Source organism: Bidens hawaiensis, unplaced genomic scaffold (assembly GCF_021521415.1).
Source record: "Bidens hawaiensis isolate Kalapana, Puna unplaced genomic scaffold, B.hawaiensis_p1.1 tig00001575_1, whole genome shotgun sequence".
Taxonomy (NCBI): domain Eukaryota; kingdom Viridiplantae; phylum Streptophyta; class Magnoliopsida; order Asterales; family Asteraceae; genus Bidens; species Bidens hawaiensis.
Genome location: NW_027491088.1, coordinates 3,877,031 through 3,900,124, shown reverse-complemented (window position 1 = coordinate 3,900,124; position 23,094 = coordinate 3,877,031). Strand labels below are relative to the sequence as shown.

At 37.1% G+C, this 23,094-nt stretch overlaps 1 protein-coding gene and 1 pseudogene across 2 annotated transcripts; both read left to right on the top strand.

Annotated features, from left to right (window-relative positions):
• Nucleotides 1-208: 208 nt before the first annotated feature.
• Nucleotides 209-14,446, top strand: LOC143588284 (polyadenylate-binding protein-interacting protein 4-like). The gene is made up of 15 exons (XM_077069336.1): nucleotides 209-338; nucleotides 7,765-7,934; nucleotides 8,009-8,167; nucleotides 8,259-8,395; nucleotides 8,524-8,714; nucleotides 8,839-9,016; nucleotides 9,104-9,301; nucleotides 9,471-9,544; nucleotides 9,656-9,728; nucleotides 9,830-9,863; nucleotides 12,848-13,065; nucleotides 13,157-13,303; nucleotides 13,416-13,514; nucleotides 13,621-13,683; nucleotides 13,938-14,446. Exons 2-15 carry the CDS (start codon nucleotides 7,796-7,798, stop codon nucleotides 13,965-13,967), a joined length of 1,740 nt encoding a protein of 579 aa, XP_076925451.1. The 5' UTR covers nucleotides 209-338; nucleotides 7,765-7,795; the 3' UTR covers nucleotides 13,968-14,446.
• A 2,473-nt stretch (nucleotides 14,447-16,919) lies between these two features.
• LOC143588277 (leucine--tRNA ligase, cytoplasmic-like) lies at nucleotides 16,920-22,752 on the top strand (annotated as a pseudogene). The gene is made up of 5 exons (XR_013145078.1): nucleotides 16,920-18,840; nucleotides 19,344-20,853; nucleotides 21,641-22,155; nucleotides 22,252-22,313; nucleotides 22,533-22,752. The product of XR_013145078.1 is annotated as a leucine--tRNA ligase, cytoplasmic-like (transcript).
• Nucleotides 22,753-23,094: the final 342 nt, after the last annotated feature.

Genomic DNA, 23,094 nt, shown 5'->3' with positions numbered 1-23,094 from the left:
CGTAACCTTTTAGGTATATCACGACTGTACCACTGTTATCGTAGCCTTTAAATATATCACTAATTCATATGTATACTCTCTTGGCTGGTATAACCTGTGTCGATACCGTAAGAAACCTAACCGATAACAAACAAACAACAATAACCACGCGCATCAAAGAGTGAGTGTGAACGTGAAATGAAATAATAATAATAATAATAATAATAATAATAATAATAATAATAATAATATAGGTTAAACGAAAACCACCACTGCTCTCTTTCGATCTGCAAGATCTTCTTCTTCTTGGTCTTTCAACACACTTTCTTCTCTCATCAATTCTGTTCAACATCTTTCAGGTATATATATATATATATACACACACATATAATCTAATATAAGCTTCTTTCTATTTCTATTTCTATATCATTTCGTTGTGCTTATGTCTATATTATTCATCGCAGTATACACTTATTAGCGGAATTAGGGTTTTATAATTAATGAATTGTGTATGGATACATACTTTATAATTGCATCCACCAGCTGTTCGATGATTTGTGATTCGATATGAGGTTTATTGTGCTGATTGTATTTTAGGGTTTTAATTGGTTGATTATGATTAGGGATTTTGATATTTTGTTGTGTGTATATGGAAGCTAGGGTTTCAAGTAGGGGATCATGACTAAGTTATTGTGCTCTATTGTCCCTATAGGCTATATGTTATTTGCTTTCAATTCATTTTTAGTCGCCTATCATGAATGACAGATGATAAGAAGCTTGGAAAAGGATAATCGTGTTTGAAGTTCGGGGGTAGTAACGTAAATTGCTTAAAGAAAGAGAGTTATTAACGTTAAGGGGCCGTGTGATAAAATTAAAGTTCAGGAGTGAAAATGTAAATTTTGTAAATAAAAATCGGGATAGAAACGTAAATTGTTATTAGTTTAAGTGAGAAATGTAGTGTTATAAAAATAGGGATAGAAATGTAAATCGTTATTAGTTAAGTGAGAATTGTAGTGTACTGAAACAGTTGAGAAACTCCTTTTCCATTTAAGTTGAGAAGCTTCTTACCTGAAGAACAAAATTCTATTAGGTTCAAGGCTAAAACAATTGAGAAATTTTGGTGGTTGAAAGATATTCTCATGCCTATTCTGCTAAGCTAGAGTTAAGCTGATATGATTGTTAAATTATTAGTTTTGTTGTTCAGTTGTTGTAATTACTTATAAGTTATAAATGATTGGAATGTCACTCTTTTAGTTGAGGCAAGTTGGTTGAATCCCAATTGAGTTTTTGATCACGCGATTCGACAATTAGTAACTTATTAAGCTCCAGATTGCATCTATACGTTATTTGCTTTCAATTCATTTTTAGTTGTCGACAATGAATGGCAGATGACAAGAAGCTTGGAAAACCTAACATTAATCTGTGTTTCTCACTTTCTCGTCTTTGAAATAGATTATCTGAGTGCTTTTATAGTATGGAAGGAGTGAATTTAGTTATGAAGTTGCATAGTGGAGGTGATAGCTTTATAAATATACGTACACTGCAGGATGAATACCTTATTTCTTAGGCATATCACATATATATCTGACTAGTTAATGATACATAACATGAAATTCAATTTGTAATTCCATGCTACTTGTCAGTTTTTGTAAGCAATTCTTGTAGCTTAAATGATGGAAATAGATTTTGATCATATGAAGGATGTTTAGTTACTTCAAGATGAAGGATGTAGGCCTAAAACTGTTTCTGGTTCACGGCTAAAATTTATTGTACTAAAACAGTTGAGAAATTTAGGTAGTTGAAAGATCTTTTGATGCCTAATCTGCTAAGCTGGAGTTAAGCTGTTATGATTGTTAAATTATTAGTTTTGTTGCTCAATTGTTGCAATTACTTATAAGTTATAAATATTGGAATGACACCCTTCTAAGAAAAGTTGATTGATGAATACTATACAAGTTGAGAAAGTTGGTTGTTTCCACTTTTTTGTTTAAGGCCTTAAGCAGCCATAACTAATCAAAGCAGCGGGCACACTAATTTCCTAGGTGTCTGTGTATATATAGCGATGAACTTCAAAAATCTTGTAAAATGTGGGTTATGTTGTTACCGACATTCGGATGTTGCTCATAAATAAATTCTCCTAATTGCTTGTTAAATGTTTATGCTGCAATGGTTGAAGTTTAGGTAAATAGTTGCAATTCAGGTCATGTTTAACTATGAAGGATAGTTTTGTCAAACAGATTGTTGTGATGTTGAACAAGATATACCCTAATAAACCTATTCTTCAATACCCTTGATAATATGAAATACGAAGATTGAAAAATTTCTCCCAACAGAAAGAAATTTGAGGTCAATTTTCTATAATTCTATGGGTTAAGGATGAGGATCATAGCATCTAGGATGATATCCAGTAAGAATATGTATTAACATAGTTCTTAATATTTGTAAAATAACTAATATTATAAAGTTAGCATCAATATGTCACTTATCATGCAAGCCTCAAGAAGCATTTACTATATGTCCCAGAAACAGTTCTTTTATCTTAAATTGTGTGATATAATCACTCTGAAGTGAAGTGGCTTTCATTATCTATTTATTTATTTCATAGTGGGACAAACATTAGTGACATCCTAAAACATATTATTATGTTTTCTTGTCTGGATTTGAAGTTGTGATACTCATCAGAGGTACAAGGGCAATATACAAGTGAAAAAAGTAGCAAAAACTGTTCATAAATTCCCAATAACATGAGTCATTATACAAAATATCAAATTGCAAGTTGGCAAAGAAAACAAAGATCTATCACAATTGTGATGGATGCTGTATTAGACAGTCATGAATATGAATAGATTGTAGGTTATGTAGGTTATGGAGTTGAATAGACTCTAGATTTAATGCTTATGGTTCTATATATTTTCCTTGTAATCAGTATGTTGAGATATATAAAACAATCTACAATTACCAAGTTTATCTTGGTATCAGAGCCTTCATCACAATCCATCAGCCGCCATCTGATCGGCTCATCCTTCTTCAAGTCATAATCCTTTCTTCAATCAAACATATGGCGCTACTTCCTGCCTTCACCACAGTGGAGAAAACCAATCACAACTCTCATAAATTCGGTTTTACCCTAAACCCTACAAACTATGGATATTGGAAAACCATGATCCAACCATTCCTTGTTACCAACAATCTTTTTGGCTACGTCGATGGCACCATTCCTTGTCCATCACCAACTGTTGAATCCTCATCCTCCAACAAGGAAATAACTACACAATCAAACCCTAATCATGCTACATGGGTTTCTAATGATGCACACGTTCGCATGCTGTTGCTTTCAACAATTTCAGAAACCTCTTTTAAACACGTACAAGGTGATACTTCTCGTGATTTGTGGATCGCCTTAGAACGTGCTTATGCCCCACACACCTCTTCCCGTGAGTATACTCTCAAAACTCAGTTGCTAAAGATTGAGATGAAGCCTGATGAGACATCTGCTGCATACCTTTCAAGGGCACAGGAATATTCAGATTCCTTAGCTAACATTGGTGAACCCATTAAAGAAAAAGATCTAGTTATGTTAGTCATCTCAGGCCTTAGAGAGGAGTACAATGGTTTGAAATCAACATTGTTAGGAAGGCAGTTTCCTACAGCCTTCTCGGAGCTTCACGGGCTGCTTTCTGATTATGATTTTATGGTCAGAAAGCCGTCGGGTATCTCTGCTGTCCCTGCTAAGGCCTTCTTGGCCACTAACAGCCCCTTACATGCTCCCACCGCCGGTCCTCAACTCCCTTCTGAAACATTGCAGTCTGTGCAACAATTGCTGTCACAATTTGGTATGCAAATTCAGCCTGCACAACAGCAAACACAGCAGACCCAGGCTTTCTATGCTAACCGTGGACCAAGCAATAGTCACTACACTAACCGGGGCTCTTCTAGTCGACGTGGTCGCGGGAACTACAACAACAACCAGCACAACCGAAATTCTGGAAATAACACAGGTAACAGAAATAGATTTGCTTGGGCTTCAAATCAGAACACAGTCTATGGTTCTTGTAATAGGTGTGGTGTTGCACACATTCCATCAGAATGTCCGAACCGTGATCCTGCAACTATTCGGCCATCAAGACAGCCTTCACAAGCAAATTATGCAGATTTTCGCTCACAAACATCAACTTCTTGGCTGCCGGACACTGGTGCTAACAGTCATGTTGCTCCGGATCTTAATAGCCTGGACAACTCTGAACCTTATTATGGTAAGGATACAATTCATGTTGGCAACGGTACAGGTTTACCCATTCTTCATATCGGTTCTACTAATTTTTACTCTAACCACAAAACCCTTTCTATCAACGATATTCTTCATGTTCCACAAATCAAAAGAAATCTTCTTTCCGTACAAAAATTTTGTCATGACAATAACGTATTCTTTGAATTTCACTCTACCTTTTTTTGTGTGAAGGACAAGGCTACACGCAATACCCTTCTCACGGGTCCAAGTGAAGGAGGGCTCTATTCCTTTAGTTTGCCTCAACTTCATTCTATCTCCAAGGTTGCTTTCTCCACAGTTCGTGCTTCTCCAACTATTTGGCACCAACGGCTTGGACACCCTCATCCTCAGCTTTTACAATCTATGCTATCTAAATATTGCCTTCCTGTTTTTAATAAAACTTCAGTCTCTTTTTGTAATTCATGTTCAGTTGGAAAATCCTCCAAATTACATTTGTCATCTTCAAATTATAAAAGTAATCATGTTTTAGATCTAGTGGTTTGTGATGTTCGGGGACCCGCTCCTACTACTTCATTTGATGGACACCATTATTTTTTACTTTGTGTAGACCATTATTCTAGATACATGTGGTTCTTTCCCTTAAAACAAAAATCTGATGTCTTTGCTACCTTTAAACAGTTTCATGCAATGGCCGAACGACAGTTTCAAACCAAACTCAAATCTGTTCAAACAGATTGGGGGGGAGAATTTCGCAAGTTATCTCCTTTTTTCTCCACTCTTGGCATATTGCATCGTCTCTCATGCCCTCATACAAGCGAACAAAATGGTCTTGTTGAGAGGCGCCATAGACATGTCGTTGAAACCGGGTACCTCAATACCTCACCAATACCTCACCCTTTGAACATCTCTTCCATCGAAAACCTGATTTCTCGTTTCTACGGGTTTTTGGTTGCCAATGCTTTCCTCATATTCGTCCTTACAATAAGCACAAAATGGATTTCCGTTCTCTGCCTTGTATTTTCTTAGGGTACAGCCCTGCTCATTATGGCTATCGGTGCTTTGATCCTACTTCTGAAAGACTTTATGTTGTTCGTCACGTTCGCTTTAATGAACAACATTTTCCCTTCCTTAAACCCAATGTAACCTCACCTCCAATTTCAGAATCTGATCCCTACTTTTCCTCCTATCCTATACCCACTTTTGCAACTAATTCTCCACAAAATAATCCCTTACCCAACTCCTGCACTCAAACTGATCCTACCTCACCAAACAACCCAATACTGCCACAAAACGTAACCACAGACTCATCTCATTCCACTCCAACCAGCCCTTCTCCAAGCAGTCCTACCTCACCAATCAGCCATGTTCATTTCAGTTCACCTCCAATCAGCCCTCAAACTGTACCAAACAGCTCACCATCACCCACTTCATCTTCAAACAGTCCACCACTTCAAACCTACAACCACCAGCCTAAATTGCCTCAACCGCCCACTCCTCCTCGCACTAGGCCTGCCAATCTTCGTCCACACCCGAAACAAAGAACTCCATATAATCAGTCCGCTTTTTATGCCACCTCCCAGTCGTCTCAAACTGAACCAACCAGCTTTTCTATTGCTAACAAAAGTCCTAAATGGCGGACCGCCATGACAGAGGAATTCTCGGCTCTTATGAGAAATGGTACATGGACCTTAGTTCCACCTGTTCCTAATGCTAATGTTGTTGATTGTAAGTGGGTGTACAAGCTGAAACGTGATGCAAACGGGGCTATCACACGTTACAAAGCTCGCTTGGTGGCTAAAGGATTCAACCAACAGCCAGGAGTTGACTATTATGAAACATTTAGTCCGGTGGTTAAATCTACAACGGTTCGTGTGGTTCTTTCGCTTGCAGTTTCACGAAACTGGTGTCTTCGCCAGCTAGATGTTCAGAATGCCTTTTTACATGGTGATTTGAAGGAAACAGTTTACCTACGACAGCCACCTGGATTTGTTGACCCTTTTAAACCGGATCATTTTTGTCTTCTTCACAAATCATTGTATGGTCTTAAGCAAGCTCCTCGTGCTTGGTTTCATCGTTTATCAGGGGCTTTGCTAAATCTCGGGTTTACAGGTTCAAAGACTGATCCGTCATTATTTATATATTCATCAAAGGGTAATCTTATATACATGTTGGTATATGTGGATGATATCATTGTCACGGGAAACAATCCTCAGCTTATTGACAATATCATTCGCCGGCTTAGTCTTGCTTTTTCTATTCAAGACATGGGTAGCCTATCATATTTTTTGGGGGTTGAAGTTATTCCTAAAGGTCACGACTTACTCTTGTCCCAAAAGAAGTATATTTCAGATATTATTCACAAGACAGGTCTCTCAAATTGTAAACCTGTTGACTCACCGATGACAACTACCTCCAGTTTATCCCTTGGCGATAGTCCTCTTTTTGATGACCCGGTTAAATATCGCCAGGTTGTTGGTGCCCTTCAGTATCTAACTTTATCCAGGCCTGACATTACCTTTGCAGTGAACAAAGTTTGTCAATTTATGCACTCGCCTACTGAAAATCAGTGGTCTGCTGTAAAAAGGATCATTCGTTATCTTCAGGGCACATCTCACTATGGCTTGCTTATTCAACATAATTCCACATCAGCCATTCATGCCTACACTGATGCCCATTGTCCATCTCTCACTGCCTTTTCGGATGCTGATTGGGCTGGGTGTCCCGATGACCGTCGATCCACGGGGGGGTTTGCTATTTATCTTGGTTCTAATCTAATATCTTGGTGTGCTCGTAAACAACGCGCTGTCTCTCGGTCATCAACGGAATCCGAGTACAAGGCCTTGGCAGACACAGTTGCTGAATTAACTTGGCTTGAAGCTCTCTTAAAGGAACTCAATGTTTCCTTGAATTCTGCACCTGTCTTGTGGTGTGACAATCTAGGAGCCACTTACCTATCAGCAAATCCAGTATTCCATGCACGTACAAAGCATGTCGAGGTTGATTTTCACTTCGTTAGAGAGAAGGTTGCTCAAAGAAAGCTATTGGTTCAATTCATCGAGACTGATGATCAGATTGCTGATGTGTTCACTAAGCCTCTATCTACACAACGGTTTCTTCTCCTACGATCCAAGCTACAGGTCGTTCCCCGACCTTAGCTTGCGGGGGAATATTAGACAGTCATGAATATGAATAGATTGTAGGTTATGTAGGTTATGGAGTTGAATAGACTCTAGATTTAATGCTTATGGTTCTATATATTTTCCTTGTAATCAGTATGTTGAGATATAAAACAATCTACAATTACCAAGTTTATCTTGCTGAATTGCTTGATACTGGTGTGCCATTTAAAAAAATTAGGGGCAAAACTGGTAGATGTGAGGTGGATGCAGCTAGCGTACTTCCGTTAATTTCATATACCACCGCTAAATAGAATTCTCTTTATCTTTTAACTAGGGTATAAATAATTTGCCGCCATAAAACAAGTTCAGAAAAATAGCAAAATGATATTATTCATGGGGTCCTTGTAACTGTATTGATCTTTATGTTTATTTTGGCAGAGGTATAACACACTAGAGATTCTGTTCAAGTATGAACCCACAACAAGTTGCACAGTCCAGATCATCTGCAAATGGGTTTCCTCGTAGAAGAGGTGAAAAGGAAACAGGGAGTAGGCTGGAAAATAAGTTCCAGCCTGGAAAATCAAACTTCAACAGAATGACAGCTGCAGGTAAAACTTTCTTGCCTAATTGTTTGATGATATTCGTTCTTTTTATATTAAGTTATTAACATAAGCTTGTTTAGGTGTACAAACTGGAAACAAAGGGGGGATTGAAAGCCCATCACATGATCGACTAGTTTATCTAACAACATGCCTCATTGGACATCAGGTGGAAGTCCAGGTTGTTGATGGATCTTTGTTTACTGGGATATTTCATGCCACAAATGCAGAGAAAGATTTTGGTACCTTTTATATCATATGTAACATTGTTTAAAATAATGCATCAATGCATAGTTGATTATCATGAAGATAATATGGATTTCCTATTTGCAGGAATAATCTTGAAAATGGCTCGCTTAACAAAGGCTGGTTCATCTCGTGGACAGAAAAATGTGTCAGATTCTGTTCAAAAGCACCCTTCTAAAACATTAATTATACCCGCAAAAGAACTTGTGCAGATTGTAGCTAAGGTTTGTTTTATATAATCAGTTTCCTTCAAAAGTTTATTTGTTGCTTATTTTGTTCTATATGTATCATTTATTAAACTTAAGTTTTACATGTACTGATGAAAGGTTTTTATATAATCTTTTTGGGGCAGAATGTGCCTGTGACTAGGGAAGGGTTGATGAATGAGTTTCAGAATGACCAACCACATGACATCATGATAGACTCATCCATTTCTCAATCTCGGCATGTTGACTTGGAACGAGAGTTGGCACCGTGGGTCCCTGATGATGATAATCTAGAATGTCCTGAATTAGACAATACCTTTGATCGTCACTGGAACAGGTTCTAGATTCTTTTTCCGATATTCAATTATTAATATCAATATTTGATAATGAAATCACAATTATCAATATTTAGTACATACCTTATGTTATTTAGTTTACTGATATACCTCACAATTTATTAGGGGTTGGGATCAATTTGAAGCAAATGCAACACTATTTGGAGTAAAAAGTACATTTAACGAGGAACTCTACACAACAAAGCTTGATAGAGGTCCTCAAATGAGAGAATTAGAAAAAGAAGCCTTAAGATTAGCTAGGGAAATCGAGGGTGAGGATACCCAAGATCTTCATTTAGCAGAGGTAAGGGTGTTGCTTCTTAATATCAATTTGTTATATAAAAAATGATTTTATTAATTCTTACAGCTCTCTTACCTTTTCTTGTGTTAGGAAAGAGGCATCAGTTTTCATGACAAGTTTGATCTCGATGAGGAAACTAAATATTCTTCTGTTTTTCGCGGGGTTGATGATAGCGGGTATCATGAAGATGAGGATATATTGGATTCAAAAAATAGTCAAACTTTTGGAGATGTTTCCGATTCTCTTCCAAACAACGGGCCTCAGCTAACATCAAGTTTTTCAACTTCGGTATGTATAAAAATATCAACTATTGTGATATATAGTTCTTGTTTAATCATAAATGAACTATTAATCCAGTAACTAACCTTGTCTTCTTTTTATATATTAGATGATATAATACATTCAACTTGCTTATTTTATTCTTTTATTTGCTTGGCCTCAATTCCATACTATGCAGGTTGAAGTTCAATCTTCTCATTTGGGTACTAGCAACGCCATCCATCCATCTGGTGCTTTAGATGGTCCGAGCATGTATGTATATTGCTTTAGTTTGTTTTCTTTCAAATTTATGTTGTTTTATGTATAGTGAACGCCAATAATTGTTTTAAAATTAATTATCTCACTAAGCCTTTGTTGTTACAGTATTGAAAATAATCAGACTAATCAAAGATATGCTGGTAGTGATGACACCAAACAGGATACAGAGAAGCACATGGTAATTTAGTTTTCTAACTACTTTTTTAATGTCAACATGTTTGCTATTATGCTTTTCTTGTACAATTTCTGACTGTTCCTTTGTGTATATGACTGATGCAGGTACATGAACAAAAGCAGACTTCGCAATCTGAGGGTTAGTATTTTTATACTTTGTTGTGTATTTTGACGACAAGGTTCTGTATGTTTTGTTTGCATTTGTTTTATTAATTGCACTATAGATATGGCTAGTGATATCTATAGTGCGATTAATAAAACAAATGCTGATAAACTCACATACTGATACACTATTTGAAGCTATAATGTCGTGAAAATCTTGAATCATATTGAGCTAATATACTGATAAACTATAAGTTCGAGTATGATATAATTATTCAATAATTGAAGCGCCCGGATGTAAAGTAGTTTTGACTAGGGTCAGGTGAGATTACTATTTTATTTTGCCCTTTTAATAATTACACTTTAACCCCTAGACTATTTTGCTATTTTAAAGATTACATTGTAACTTCTTTTGTTTGTTATCATTATCTTATGATTGACCGCCTGCTTTATCTGACCAAAAACTAATTATATTTTTTTTGGAATCATCATTTGCTGGAGAAACACGTTAAAAGTACTTACCAGTGAAATCAAATAGAACAAGATCAGGAAACGATTCTTATGGCACTTCATGGGCCGATCATTGGGAGTATATTCCATATCCGATGCTGGAGCCCGATTTTAATTAAAAATTAGGTGGCGGGTGAATGGCTAAAAATATGATAAGAATGGCAGAGAAGGGTTTGGTAAGACAATAGAGGGTCGCAACCAGCGCTAGGGTGAAATAGGGCCTTTATTCTGGCATTCGATGGATTAATATCAAGAATCATGAAGCCGCCACAAAGGCATGGATTTGTGTGACAACGTTTTCGCTTTGTTTTGTCTTTTCCTCTTCTTTTCTATTATCAACAGTTTTTTGTCCAGGTTTTTTATTTTTTGATTTTATGTATGACAATCTATGTGTTTGTTTGATGTATACATAATATGTTAACAAACAACTAGATTGTCAGATTTAGAATCAAGAATAAAAAACCTGAAAAAAATGTTAATAGTAGTATAGATGGAAATTAAATAAACAAACAAAAGCCAAAATGTTGACATAGGAATGTTTTTGTGTGGTTTTATGATACTTGTCTTTATGTTAACATAGGAATCAATGTTTTCATGTGGTTTTAGGATACCTGTCTTTAATCTGTAGAATGCCTACAGAGGTGCCCTGTTTCACCCCCTAGCGTTGGTCACAACTCACAACCACCTCTTGTGTCTTCCCACACCCTTGCCCGACTTTCTTGTACTTTCCGGCCATCCCTACACCTTTTTCTTTTTTAAAATTAGGCATCGACATCAGATTTGGATTGTGATTCCACTAATTGGCCCATGAAGGGCCATGCAAATAATTTTCTGACACTTTTCCTCTATTTGGTTTCTCTAGGAGGTACATTGATGTGTTTCTCCGACGAAGGATAATAATTATTTTTTGGTTAGATAAAGCAGGCGGTGAATTATAATAGTAACAAAAGGGGTCAAATTGCAGTTTAAAAAAATTACAATAGTCAAAGTGGTTAAAGTATAAATTTTAAAAGAGAAAAATAGTAATCTCACATGACCCTAGCACCATCTTTGAAAGGAAGCAGTGTTCATAGCGATCAATTTTGTAAAAATTAAAGCCTAGGAACTAAATCCGTGATTTTACCCAAACCACACAGACTGTCTGTTTGTTTACTCTAAATATTAAGTGTGAAACAAGGAGTTCCTACCTCATGAAAGTAAGTATTTTGGAGAGATGAGTGTGTTTAAAAGTAGGAGTGTGAACGAGCCAAGCCGCTCGTGTGCTTCTCAGATCGAACAAGTAAAAGCTCAAAACAAGCCAAGCTTCGTATAAAACTCATTGAGTTAATGAGCCCGAGCTAATCTAAGTTCTTATGATTATGTAACGAGCTGAGCTCGATTTTGAAATTTTAGGCTCGATCTGAGCTGAGCTCGACATTCAGAGATTTAACGAGCCGAGCTTGAGCATCACCAGGCTTGGATCGGTTACATTTTTTCTTAAAAGCACACTGAATCAATGTTTACATGTATTTTACTTTCAGTAAAAATCCAGTTTCATATTCTCTTTTGAGATTTCCCAACGACCCACTAAGACTAACGTATCTACAACTACATCCCCGAGCGGCAGTCAAACGGGGGCGTGAATGCGAGATGCCAGCGGAATGATCGGCCGGACAGAGGCTAGGGCTCCTTCCTTCCCACCGCGTCCTTCCTTGTGTGTCGGAGATATAAAGCGAGTGCACCGGAAAAGAACGGGAACTGGGTCGATCTATTCTATGTCGAAGCATCCGAAGCATAACTGCACACTCACACGATCTTTGCCGACAGATAGGAGCATTCGGTGGAACCGGTGAACCACACTTGCTTCTGGATAGATGTGTGGGACAGAGGGCTCGTGGTACCTGCTGCCCACCCCTCCTCCTCTGCTTTGAGAACCGTGTGAACAGAGAGTGGGCAGAAGGGAAGGAGGTCCTCATACGGAGTCGCACACTTACTTGAGCAGCGCGGGAGACTGGGGAATGGGTCGAGTAAAGTCCCCTGGGGCCGGAAAAATCACAGAGACTTACTGATAAGATAGGGCTTTGATTGGTATTTATTTTTTCTTAGTGATTGTAAAGGAGGGCGCTTGGCTATGTTATAGAAAGGGAAGGCAGAGGCATCGAATGGCGAAGAGAGGCGGCTCGGCAGGGAAGGAAAGGGAAATCGTCAAAGATGACTTCTTTGTTGTCGAAACGAAGGACTAAATAGCACCAGTGATTTTCTGAGCCGGTCTGGATTTCCAACGCCTCGGGAAACTGGTCGAGATAGATGACAGCGCCTTTTTCCCCTCTTCCTTAGCGGGAGGGCAATCTTCTCTTATGGTTTCTTTATCGTATATAAATTCTTACATATTATTTCAAAAAATACATTATATGAGTCTGTATATTCAGTTGCTTCATGTGATGTGATTTAGAATTCATCTCTTCATCATTTGCTCTGCTGCTGCATTTTTCAAGTGGGTTTAATATCGTTTGAATTTTATTAAAAATACAGATTCATCATTGTTGCCAAATAAAGAAAGTACTGATACTGCACATGCACCAACCAATGTCTCATCTAAAGCTCAAGAAAAGAAAAGTTCTAGTGACGTGTCATCAACTTCAGAATCCGGAAATGCTGCCCGAACTGCTGCAAGTGGGCCCAAGTTATCACCTAGCTCATCAATGGGCTCTTTGACTTCAGAAAAGTCAACACTCAATCCTAATGCAAAGGTTAACACAAAATATGCTAACACAATTATTCATTATTACCTTTGTTATTTTTGTTTCTTTTGACTTTATGGTCTTATCATTATATTTCCAGGAATTTAGACTGAATCCAAATGCCAAGAGTTTTGTTCCAACATCATCACCAATAAGAGCTGCATCACCTGTATCTGATGCTTCATTTTACTACCCGGCTAATGTAGCACCGGCCCCACACATGCATGGCATGCCTGTTGGCATCGGGGTAAGCTTTAATAATAATTACATTTTATTTTTTATATCTTCATCAAATATTTCCAGGAAAATATTAAGTTTTTTGCAATTAATATAAGTGTTATGCAAACTTATGCTTGTAGATGGGGCCCGCATTTCCGTCCCACCAGCCTGTTATATTTGGTCCCCAAGGAACACCTATGCAACCCCCGCAGACATATTTTCACCCGAATGCTCCACAGGTATGTTTACGGTTTACACTTGTCTTTATTTTTTTATTTTATATTTTTCACTTGAGTGATAAAAAAATTTATTGTCACATGCAAAAAAATGGTAAATGTATTGCAGTATGGACAGCAGATGCTGCTTGGTCAACCCCGACAGATGGTATACATGCCAACTTATCCTCCGGTAAGAAACTTGAATTTGACTTTGTACTTTGTTCAACTTTGTTCAATGTTGTGAAAATAAATTACATATAGACTGAATTATTTGCATTTTTCTGTAACTCCTAAAGAATTAGTTAATGGTAATAAAGACTATGAAAACGAGAGATTTGTTACAGTTGGGTCTAGAAAAGTTGCATTTTGGTTGATTTCTAAGTTGGTTTGTTTCTATTGATATATACACTGAAAACATACTTTTCTATTTTTAATTCAATACAGGAAATGCCATATAAAGGACGAGACTATTAGGATGGTCAAACGATCTGAGCCGTTGATAATGATCAGATTCTCCGATGCTGATGAAAAGAATCAATCAGATTTGGCAACAGTTGTAACTTGGAACATGATTTGCACAACGAAAAAAGCAGGATGAATGTAACCTTTTGATCATTGTCTCTTTTGGGGTGATGCTTTCTATTCTTGATTTTGTGTTATTTGAACCACATAAGTTTGAAAAGAAAGTACCTTTTTACAACCCTAAATTGGATTTTGATATGCCTGAGTTTGATGGACACAATCCTGATTTGCATGAGATTTTAGTGGATCAGGTTAATAGGGGGAAGAGATAATTATTAGAAATAGTTTTATTATTTTAGGAATAAGTATTTGAGTTTAACAACTTATGTTTTTTTCCCTTTCCAATTTTGTTTGGTATGTATTTTGTGTGCTTTTTTATTAATACAGAAAAGAGTCGTGGGAGTTTCCACAAAATATCGGCGTGTGTGTGTTTGACATATGATTCTGGTTTAACATAGCTTTCCTGCACGATGAATTTGGTCCAACAGAAATCCAATTCTATAATTGAATCGAATTTTAAAAAGCCGAACTAACAAAAAGTTTAATCGAAAATGGTTGATGGTGCATGGGTAATTGGTGGATTTATGAGATAAGAGTGGTGCATGGGTAATTGGTGGATTTATGAGATTAGAGGTTATAGCCAAAGTGAAACAAGGCCAATTTGGAATTTGGTCCACGCCTGGAATCCGCGTGACCTTTCTGAGCAATGGGTCTACTGTGAGAGAGAGAGAGAGAGATGGCGTGTCTAGGATAATCTGGCTTCCATTCTTTGAAGATGGAAGGGAGGATTGGCCTATTCATCTGGTTGTCGTGCATGAAAGCAACCTCATCCTCAGCAGAGGACCTGGCGGTTTCTACATTTTCAACATTTGGACCAACCAATTATCAGACATAAGAGTAAGAGTTTCATGCTATGATATTCGTTCAAAATGCTTACCATGGAACCAGAGTAGTTACAAACGAAGACGACGGGTTGAACTACATTCTCTCTTTGTTGCATGATGCAACAACACCAAATCAGGCCCGTCGTTTACGATTGTTTCGGTATGGTTCAGATGACCGGTAACTAAACTATCAAGCACCCGAACAAGTTGCAAACCTCAATGAAGCTGAGTTGAACAACATGATGGTGCTACCTGTGGGCAATCACGAATTGGCTTTGGCGTCCATACGCAACAAAGCCCAGTCCGTGTTTGCAATACAACCGATAGAACATGCAATGCAAACTCTATATCTTGAAGAAACAGAAAACCGAAGGGAGTTTGTGTACAACAATGATGGCTTCTTGGTGGAGGTAGAAGTACATGTAGGAATGGTTAGGATGGAGAGTGGAGGCAGCAGCAGCAGAAGTGAAGATGAATATGAATATGAATATGAATATGAAGATGAAGACGAAGACGAAGATGAAGATCAAGATCAAGATCAAGATCAAGAAGTTGTTGTTGCTAGATTCATGAATCTGAGACTTGCCATGATGGATGCCGAAAACAGGTACAATTGGTTGTTTACAGTAGATGCAACAAATCTACACTTGAGCTTAGCCTTATGTACTGTCATGTTTCAGAGCAGCGAAGAACTAAGTCAAAGCATAATATTTGGTGAATATCAAGACCCAATATGTATCTCAGGTCGGAGGATACTATGATTTTCTCCTTTACTCAAATTTACTTATGACCACCAATCACAAGGATTCCATGTAGTAAAATTTGAGGGCGGGTTAGTCCAATATTTATATCCCATAAATATCTATAAACCTTGGTAGCAAACCCTTGCTCTATGTTCATACCTTATGAATATCCACCAATCCAAGTTCATAATAGTCTTACTTTCCTTATGAACTTGGATTATGTAATATATAGGTTCGGTTCGTGAACAGCCCTACCAAGAAACCATGATTAGAAGGTTGAATTATGTAATGGATCAAAGCTATAGCTAACATCAGACAATAACTTTTAAAAACGTACTTTTACATATAGAGTTATTTTAAATCATTCTAGTAAAAAAAAAATTCCTCTCGAATTCCAAACGAGACAGTTCCCGATCGTCGTATATTTTCCAATGACAATAAATAAGAGCCAGGACATTCTCTTTTACGGTTGGTTGGTTTCTTCACATGGACAATTGTGTGTTGCGTTGTCCAGAGTAACAAGCATATACAACATAAAATTGTTAATATTGAATATGAAACGAGTTATTTACAATGAGATTTTTTCAACTTAGTAAATTGTAAATTCAAAACATCTTCATATACTACTTATTATTCACCTTTATTGTGTCTTTTTATTTGCATCATATTTTAAGTAAAGTGTAATTTACTTTTTTCTTTAATAACAAAAAAAAAAACTTTTACTAAAACACTAGCAAGATGCTAGAATCGCCAAATACAAACACCAACAACCAACTATAAGACTTCAATAGCCCAAGGCGATTGATCAACATAAAGCTATACCAATCTTTGTAAAATAACCCAAATTTTTTGGACCGATTTTTAATCTAACTCATCTCGTATTTATAAATATATAAAATTATAAAAATAAAAATTTTCGCAAAAAACAGTACACAGTAAAACGGTGTTCTCTTAACTGTGCTGTATTTATTATAATAATAAAAACCCTAGGTCGATAGATACACAAGTGTGGCGTTAAAGCTTCGTATTCGTCTGCAACCAATTCACCTTATCCGATCCATTACAGGCAGCAGCAGCAGCAGGAGGAGGTAGATAATTATTATTATTATTATTATTATTATTATTCATCTTACTCTGCTTTACTTCAGCTTTGCTGTATAACATTGTTCTTAATTAATTCACCAGAGGTTGTGTTTCTCTAATTTTTAGGGTTTTTGTTACTACAGCTTTTAATTAGTTTTATTAGTATGCTTTAATTTGATTTGAAGTTGTATATGCAACTATAATTATTATATGGATTTAGGTTATTTCTTACTTACTTGGAAGTTACAGCTGCTTAATTATATAATAATTTTTTGGTGAATTTGTCTAAAAGTTGACAAAGTAGTAGAACTTATTGTCTCAGTTTTCTATTTGAACACCGAATAACATTAGTTGCGTGTTGGTTAATTGTTAATTTGGATTTAGAAGGTAATTGATTCACATGTGAAATGATTTCAAACTTGAGGAATAAGAAAACTCGGGGTGCAAGTAGAGTCAAAGTGCCTTGGAGAACAAGTAGGAATAATAAGAATATAGAAAGAGTCAATAATAGTATAGAATTGAGTCTGGGTCATGAAGCGGTTGCTTAGCAAGGTTAGGAGTAGTATAATATATAAATAGGGTCTTTGTGGTTTTCAGTCAATAATAATATAGAAAGAGTTGACCTAGAGTTGGGTTAAGAAGGAAGCGCTTTTCTGTTTCTGTTGCTCGATTCAATTAGTTTTCAACAGATTTGATTTGTATTCACCTTTTCAGGTTATTGTAAAAGTTCGTGTCCTGTTTTTCTTTGGGTTAGTTTATGCATATCTGATCTTGGCACAGTTATATTATCTTGCTGTATAGTCTTTTACTTTGATCATCACGTCTTTATAAAAGTTTGTAATATATCTTTTATTCTACAGTTTTTGTTACATTAGTAACGAGATGGCGGATACCGATAGTGGTAGGAGCTTCAAGAGGCGGGACCAGCTTCTAGAAATGGAACACGAAGTAAGAAAATGGTGGGACGAAAGTCACGTTTTCAATGCCGAAGCTCACGCTCAACATGCGAAAGAAGGCGAAAAGTTTTTTGGCACATTCCCGTTTCCATATATGAACGGGTATTTGCACTTAGGTCATGCATTTTCACTCTCAAAGCTTGAATATGCTGCTGCTTATCACAGATTGAGGGGTGCTAACGTCCTCTTACCCTTTGGATTCCACTGTACTGGAATGCCAATTAAAGCATCTGCTGATAAACTTAGAAGAGAGATTGAAAAATTTGGTAATCCACCTGTTTTTCCGTCCGTTGAAGCCGTGGTGGTTAATGAACCTGAACCTGAACCTGAATCGAAACCTAATGGTGGAAATAACCCTGAGAAGTTTAAGGGGAAAAAGTCGAAAGTGGCATCAAAGACAGGTCGGGAGACTTATCAGTGGGAGATTATGCGCGGGTACGGTTTATCTGATGCTGAAATTGCTACGTTTCAAGATCCCGTTCAATGGTTGCGGTTTTTTCCTCCTTTGGCGGTTGAAGATCTTAAAGCTTTCGGTTTGGGTGCTGATTGGAGGCGGTCGTTTATCACAACCGACATCAACCCATTTTTTGATAAGTTTGTGAGGTGGCAGATGAGGAAGTTGAAATCAAAAAACAAGATTATTAAAGATTTAAGATACACAATTTATTCACCTTTAGATGGTCAGCCTTGTGCGGACCATGATCGGGCGTCGGGTGAAGGTGTTATACCTCAAGAATATACACTCATTAAGATGGAGTTGGTCCCACCATTCCCACCAAAATTTGCACATTTAGAAGGTAAGAAAGTTTATTTGGCGGCTGCGACTTTGAGGCCCGAAACTATGTATGGGCAGACAAATTCATGGGTGTTGCCAGATGGCAAATATGGGGCATTTGAGATTAATGAAACTGAAGTTTTTATCTTAACCGAGCGCGCGGCTCGCAATCTTGCTTTTCAGAATCTTTCCAGGGTGCCTGAAAAGGCTACATGCTTAGTTGAGTTGACTGGTCAAGATCTTATTGGGTTACCTTGTCGATCACCGCTTTCATTCAATGATATTATTTACTGTCTTCCAATGCTCTCAGTTCTTACTGATAAGGGTACTGGGATTGTTACAAGTGTTCCCAGTGACTCACCTGATGATTACATGGCGTTGCAGGTAATATATTTTGCCTGTTATTAATTTTAGGTAGGGTGTGTATGGGATGGTGTTGGCCCAAAACTGTAATCATAACCGAACTTTCAGTTGATTAATCGGGTTTACATGTTGATTTGGTTTGGTTATGGCTTTGTTCAATGGCTGCGAACTAGAATGTGTCATGAAATGTTTGGGACTGACTATAATAGCCCAAAAACAATGTAACCGGGCCTGAAAGTTTGGACTAAATTTTTTTAATTACTTAATACATTGTTATTAGATATTTGGGCTTCAATAATTTGAGTTTTACCATTTAACATTTGTATATATTACATAGCCTTCGAAAAAAATCTTACAAATCATTGGTTATATCGGCTCAGTTGAGACGGTTAATTCTTTTGAACTGGGAATCATTGATTCTTTTGGCTCTACAAATCATGAAATTATTTTCATTAAATTAGAATAGTTCAATTATTTTCTTATTACATTTTTGTAACTTTTAAGATCAACTTATTGAATTGCAGGATTTGAAAGCAAAAGCTCCTTTTAGGGCTAAATTTGGTGTAAAAGACGAGTGGGTATTACCCTTTGAGGTCATCCCAATAATCAGCCACCCTGAGTTCGGTGACAAATCTGCTGAAAAATATGCAACGACATGAAAATCAAGAGCCAAAACGAGAGAGAAAAACTCGAAGCTGCTAAAAAGGTAATTTACAAAGGCGGTTTCTATGAAGGAACCATGGTTGCTGGTGAATATGCTGGCATGCGTGTTCAAGAGGCTAAAACCCTAATCAAACAGAAGCTTCTAGAACTCAACCAAGCTGTTGTGTACAGTGAACCAGAAAAGAAAGTGATGTCACGATCTGGTGACGAGTGTGTCGTTGCGTTAACTGACCAATGGTATATAACTTATGGTGAAGAAACCTGGCTAGAAAAGGCAAAGGAGTGTTTAGCTAGCATGAATTTATACTCTGATGAGACCCGGCACGGTTTCGAACACACGCTGAGCTGGCTGAACCAATGGGCATGTTCTAGAAGCTTTGGTCTCGGAACCCGCATACCATGGGATGAACAGTTTTTGGTGGAGTCTTTATCCGATTCCACTATCTACATGGCTTATTATACAGTCTGCCATCTGATACAGAAAGGGGATTTATTCGGCGCGGACACATCTACTGTAAAACCCGAACAGCTTACCGATGACGTTTGGGATTATTTATTTCTTTCCGACTCGGAACCTAAATCTTCAGATATTGATATAACTCTACTTAAAAAGATGAAACAGGAGTTTCAGTATTGGTATCCTCTTGACCTCCGTGTGTCTGGTAAGGATTTAATACAAAACCATCTTACATTTAGTATTTATAACCACACTGCAATTTTCCCCAAAGAACATTGGCCTCGTGGGTTCAGATGTAACGGTCACATTATGTTGAATTCTGAGAAAATGTAGAAGTCAACTGGGAATTTCAGGACTTTGAAACAAGCAATTGAGGAGTTTTCAGCAGATGCCACTAGATTCTCTCTTGCTGATGCTGGAGACGGTATGGACGATGCAAATTTTGTGTTTGAAACCGCAAACGCTGCTATTTTACGTCTCACGAAGGAGAGAGTGTGGATGGAGGAGGTTCTTGCTGCCGAGTCATCCTTAAGAACGGGCCCGCCTTCTACTTACGCTGACCGTGTATTTGCTAATGAGATCAACTTTGCCATAAAGATGACTGAGAAGAATTACAATGAGTACATGTTTCGTGAAGCTCTTAAATCCGGGTTTTATGATTTGCAAGCTGCCAGAGATGAGTATAGGTTTTCGTGTGGCTCGAGTGGCATGAACCGTGATCTTGTGTGGCGGTTTATGGATATTCAAACGCGGCTTATTGCCCCGATTTGCCCTCATTATTCTGAATATGTTTGGAGGAAACTTTTAAAGAAAGACGGGTTTGTTATTAAAGCTGGATGGCCTGAAGCTGAAAACCCTGATCTCACCCTTCAAAAGGCCAACAGATACTTGCAGGAGTCTATTATCAATTTCAGGTTTACCTTATTGCTCTACATAATATTCTTGAGTTAAAAATGGTTTTAGTCCCCTGCGGTTTGACCCAAAATACTCTTTTAGTCCATTAGTGTAAATTCGTTTTCTTTGGTCCCAACAGTTTCATTTCTTTATCAATTAAGGTGCAACAAACTAACCCCATTCAAATTTATGTCAAAACTTTTTATTAAAAGACTAAAATATCCTTGGATTATTTGTGTTACTTGGTCAAAATTTTTGGGACCCACTTGAAAATAAAGTATATTAATACCATAGGTACAATCTATTAGGCAAAATATACATGTTTCTATAAAAAAGGAATAAAAATCTTGCAATTTTTGTCTAGTTCTTTTTTTAAAAAAAAAAAACTTTTTAGGCCCAACACATTGTTGCCTGTTTAATAAGATGAAAGAATGTGAACAAATTTTTTTGTTCATTTAGTTAAACAAACGAGCATGAACACATGTCTCGTTCATTTACATTCATTAATATGTGTAAGTTTTTTACGCGTCTAGTTTTAGTAACTTTTTAGGCCTGACACATTGATCACATTTACTCATAATTGGTTTTAGCTCAGTTATGCTCGTTTTACATTCATGAACCATTCATTTACCGTTATCAAACAAGCTGAAACGAACATGAACAAGAAAATCTTGTTCATTTAATTTTTCGTGTTCGATTGTTTGTTTGTTCACAAGCCTAATTTTTTGTAATACTTGTGTTTCGTCATTTGTGGCTGCTTGATGCGTAGTTTTATAAAGTTGGTGTTTGGTGATAAATCATTTTCAGGAAGCTTCTTTCAAAGCAGGCTTCAGGTGGTTCAAAGAAAGGTAACAACAAACCTAGTACTCAGAGCAAACCAACAATCGGGCTTATATTTGTGAATGAACAATATGATGGATGGAAGCGAGAGTGTTTGAACATCTTACGTGACAAGTTTGATGAGCAAAACCGTAAATTTGCACCGGATCAGGAGATAATGCAAGCATTGCAGCAGAGTGCAGTGGGCCAGGAAGGAAACTTTAAGCAGACACAGAAACTCTGTATGCCATTTCTGAGATTTAAGAAGGATGAAGTGATGATACTTGGCGTCCAAGCATTGGATCTAAAGCTGCCATTTGGAGAAATTGAAGTTCTTCGAGAGAATTTGGAGTTGATTAAGAGACAGATTGGTCTTGAAGATGTTAGGATTTTGTCGGCTACTGATTCACATGCTGTTGCCAAGGCTGGCCGACATGCTTCGTTGTTAAAGCAAACTCCACCATCACCGGGATCTCCTACCTCTATCTTTTTGACTAAGGATGGTATGTGACTCAGTGAACTGTATGCACTTTTTTCATTTTTGATGCTTTATATATATTTAGTGTCATTTATTTTTCATTTTTGATTCTTTTATTTAGATTTAGCTTGAAGGTTTCGGATTAAGAGGACGGAAAAGAGTGTTGAGCCTGCTGTGACTCAGGTACTTGCCCACATGCCTGCTCGCTATTCTTTTGCTTATGTTCATCTGCTTTATTTTGGTTTTAAGATTCTATATTACTTTTATTTCTCTTTCTTTGTAGAATATAGAGTTATCGCTTTTGTTCAGTTAAAACGTTAGAGAGTGGGATGCATTTTTATTTAACCCAGCCGTGTTTGATGGTCAGAAAAGTTGACTTACCGTTCTTTCTATGTGCAGCAGATAGCAAAGGTATAGAATGGAGGATGATATGCGGTTAGTTATTTGGTTTTTGGTTTTTTACAAACTTGATTCTCATCGGGCGGATGTTGGGAAGGAACACTTTTTTTTCTTTAAGTAGGTGGAACAATGAAATGTTTATCGTTTTTGGAAGTGATTCAACTTAGATGACATGTTATGTTTTTATAAGCCAGTGATTTTGTATTTTCTTGGTCATGTTTAATAGAACTTGGATATTTTTTTTGCTTTTGTTAACTATGTATGTGGTCAATCGTTTTGCTTTTTAACAAGAGTCGTAAACATGTTTTTGCCGGCTCTACCTTAATAGCATGTGAAGCCACAGCTTTAGGCCACAGAATTTTCAAGGCCCCATTTTTCTAAAATAAATTATGTTAAATATATGGTCTAAACTTACATTCAAATTTTCTGTGTGGTTTAGTGGCAAGATTTTCAAATTGTTTTTACGAAACCCCCTGTTTCATCCAACGTCACTGCCTTTTTTAAAATTTCTTAGGATTTTTTTCCCTTTATTTTTTCAATAGTATGTAGATAAGAATTTTATTAT

What these genes read in the sequence shown, in the direction of transcription:
- LOC143588284 (XM_077069336.1), top strand. Translation starts at nt 7,796, where the DNA reads ATGAACCCACAACAAGTTGCACAGTCCAGATCATCTGCAAATGGGTTT. An exon ending in CACTCAATCCTAATGCAAAG is followed by an intron (nt 13,066 to 13,156) that starts GTTAACACAAAA and finishes TTATATTTCCAG; the next exon opens with GAATTTAGACTGAATCCAAA. An exon ending in ACATGCCAACTTATCCTCCG is followed by an intron (nt 13,684 to 13,937) that starts GTAAGAAACTTG and finishes AATTCAATACAG; the next exon opens with GAAATGCCATATAAAGGACG.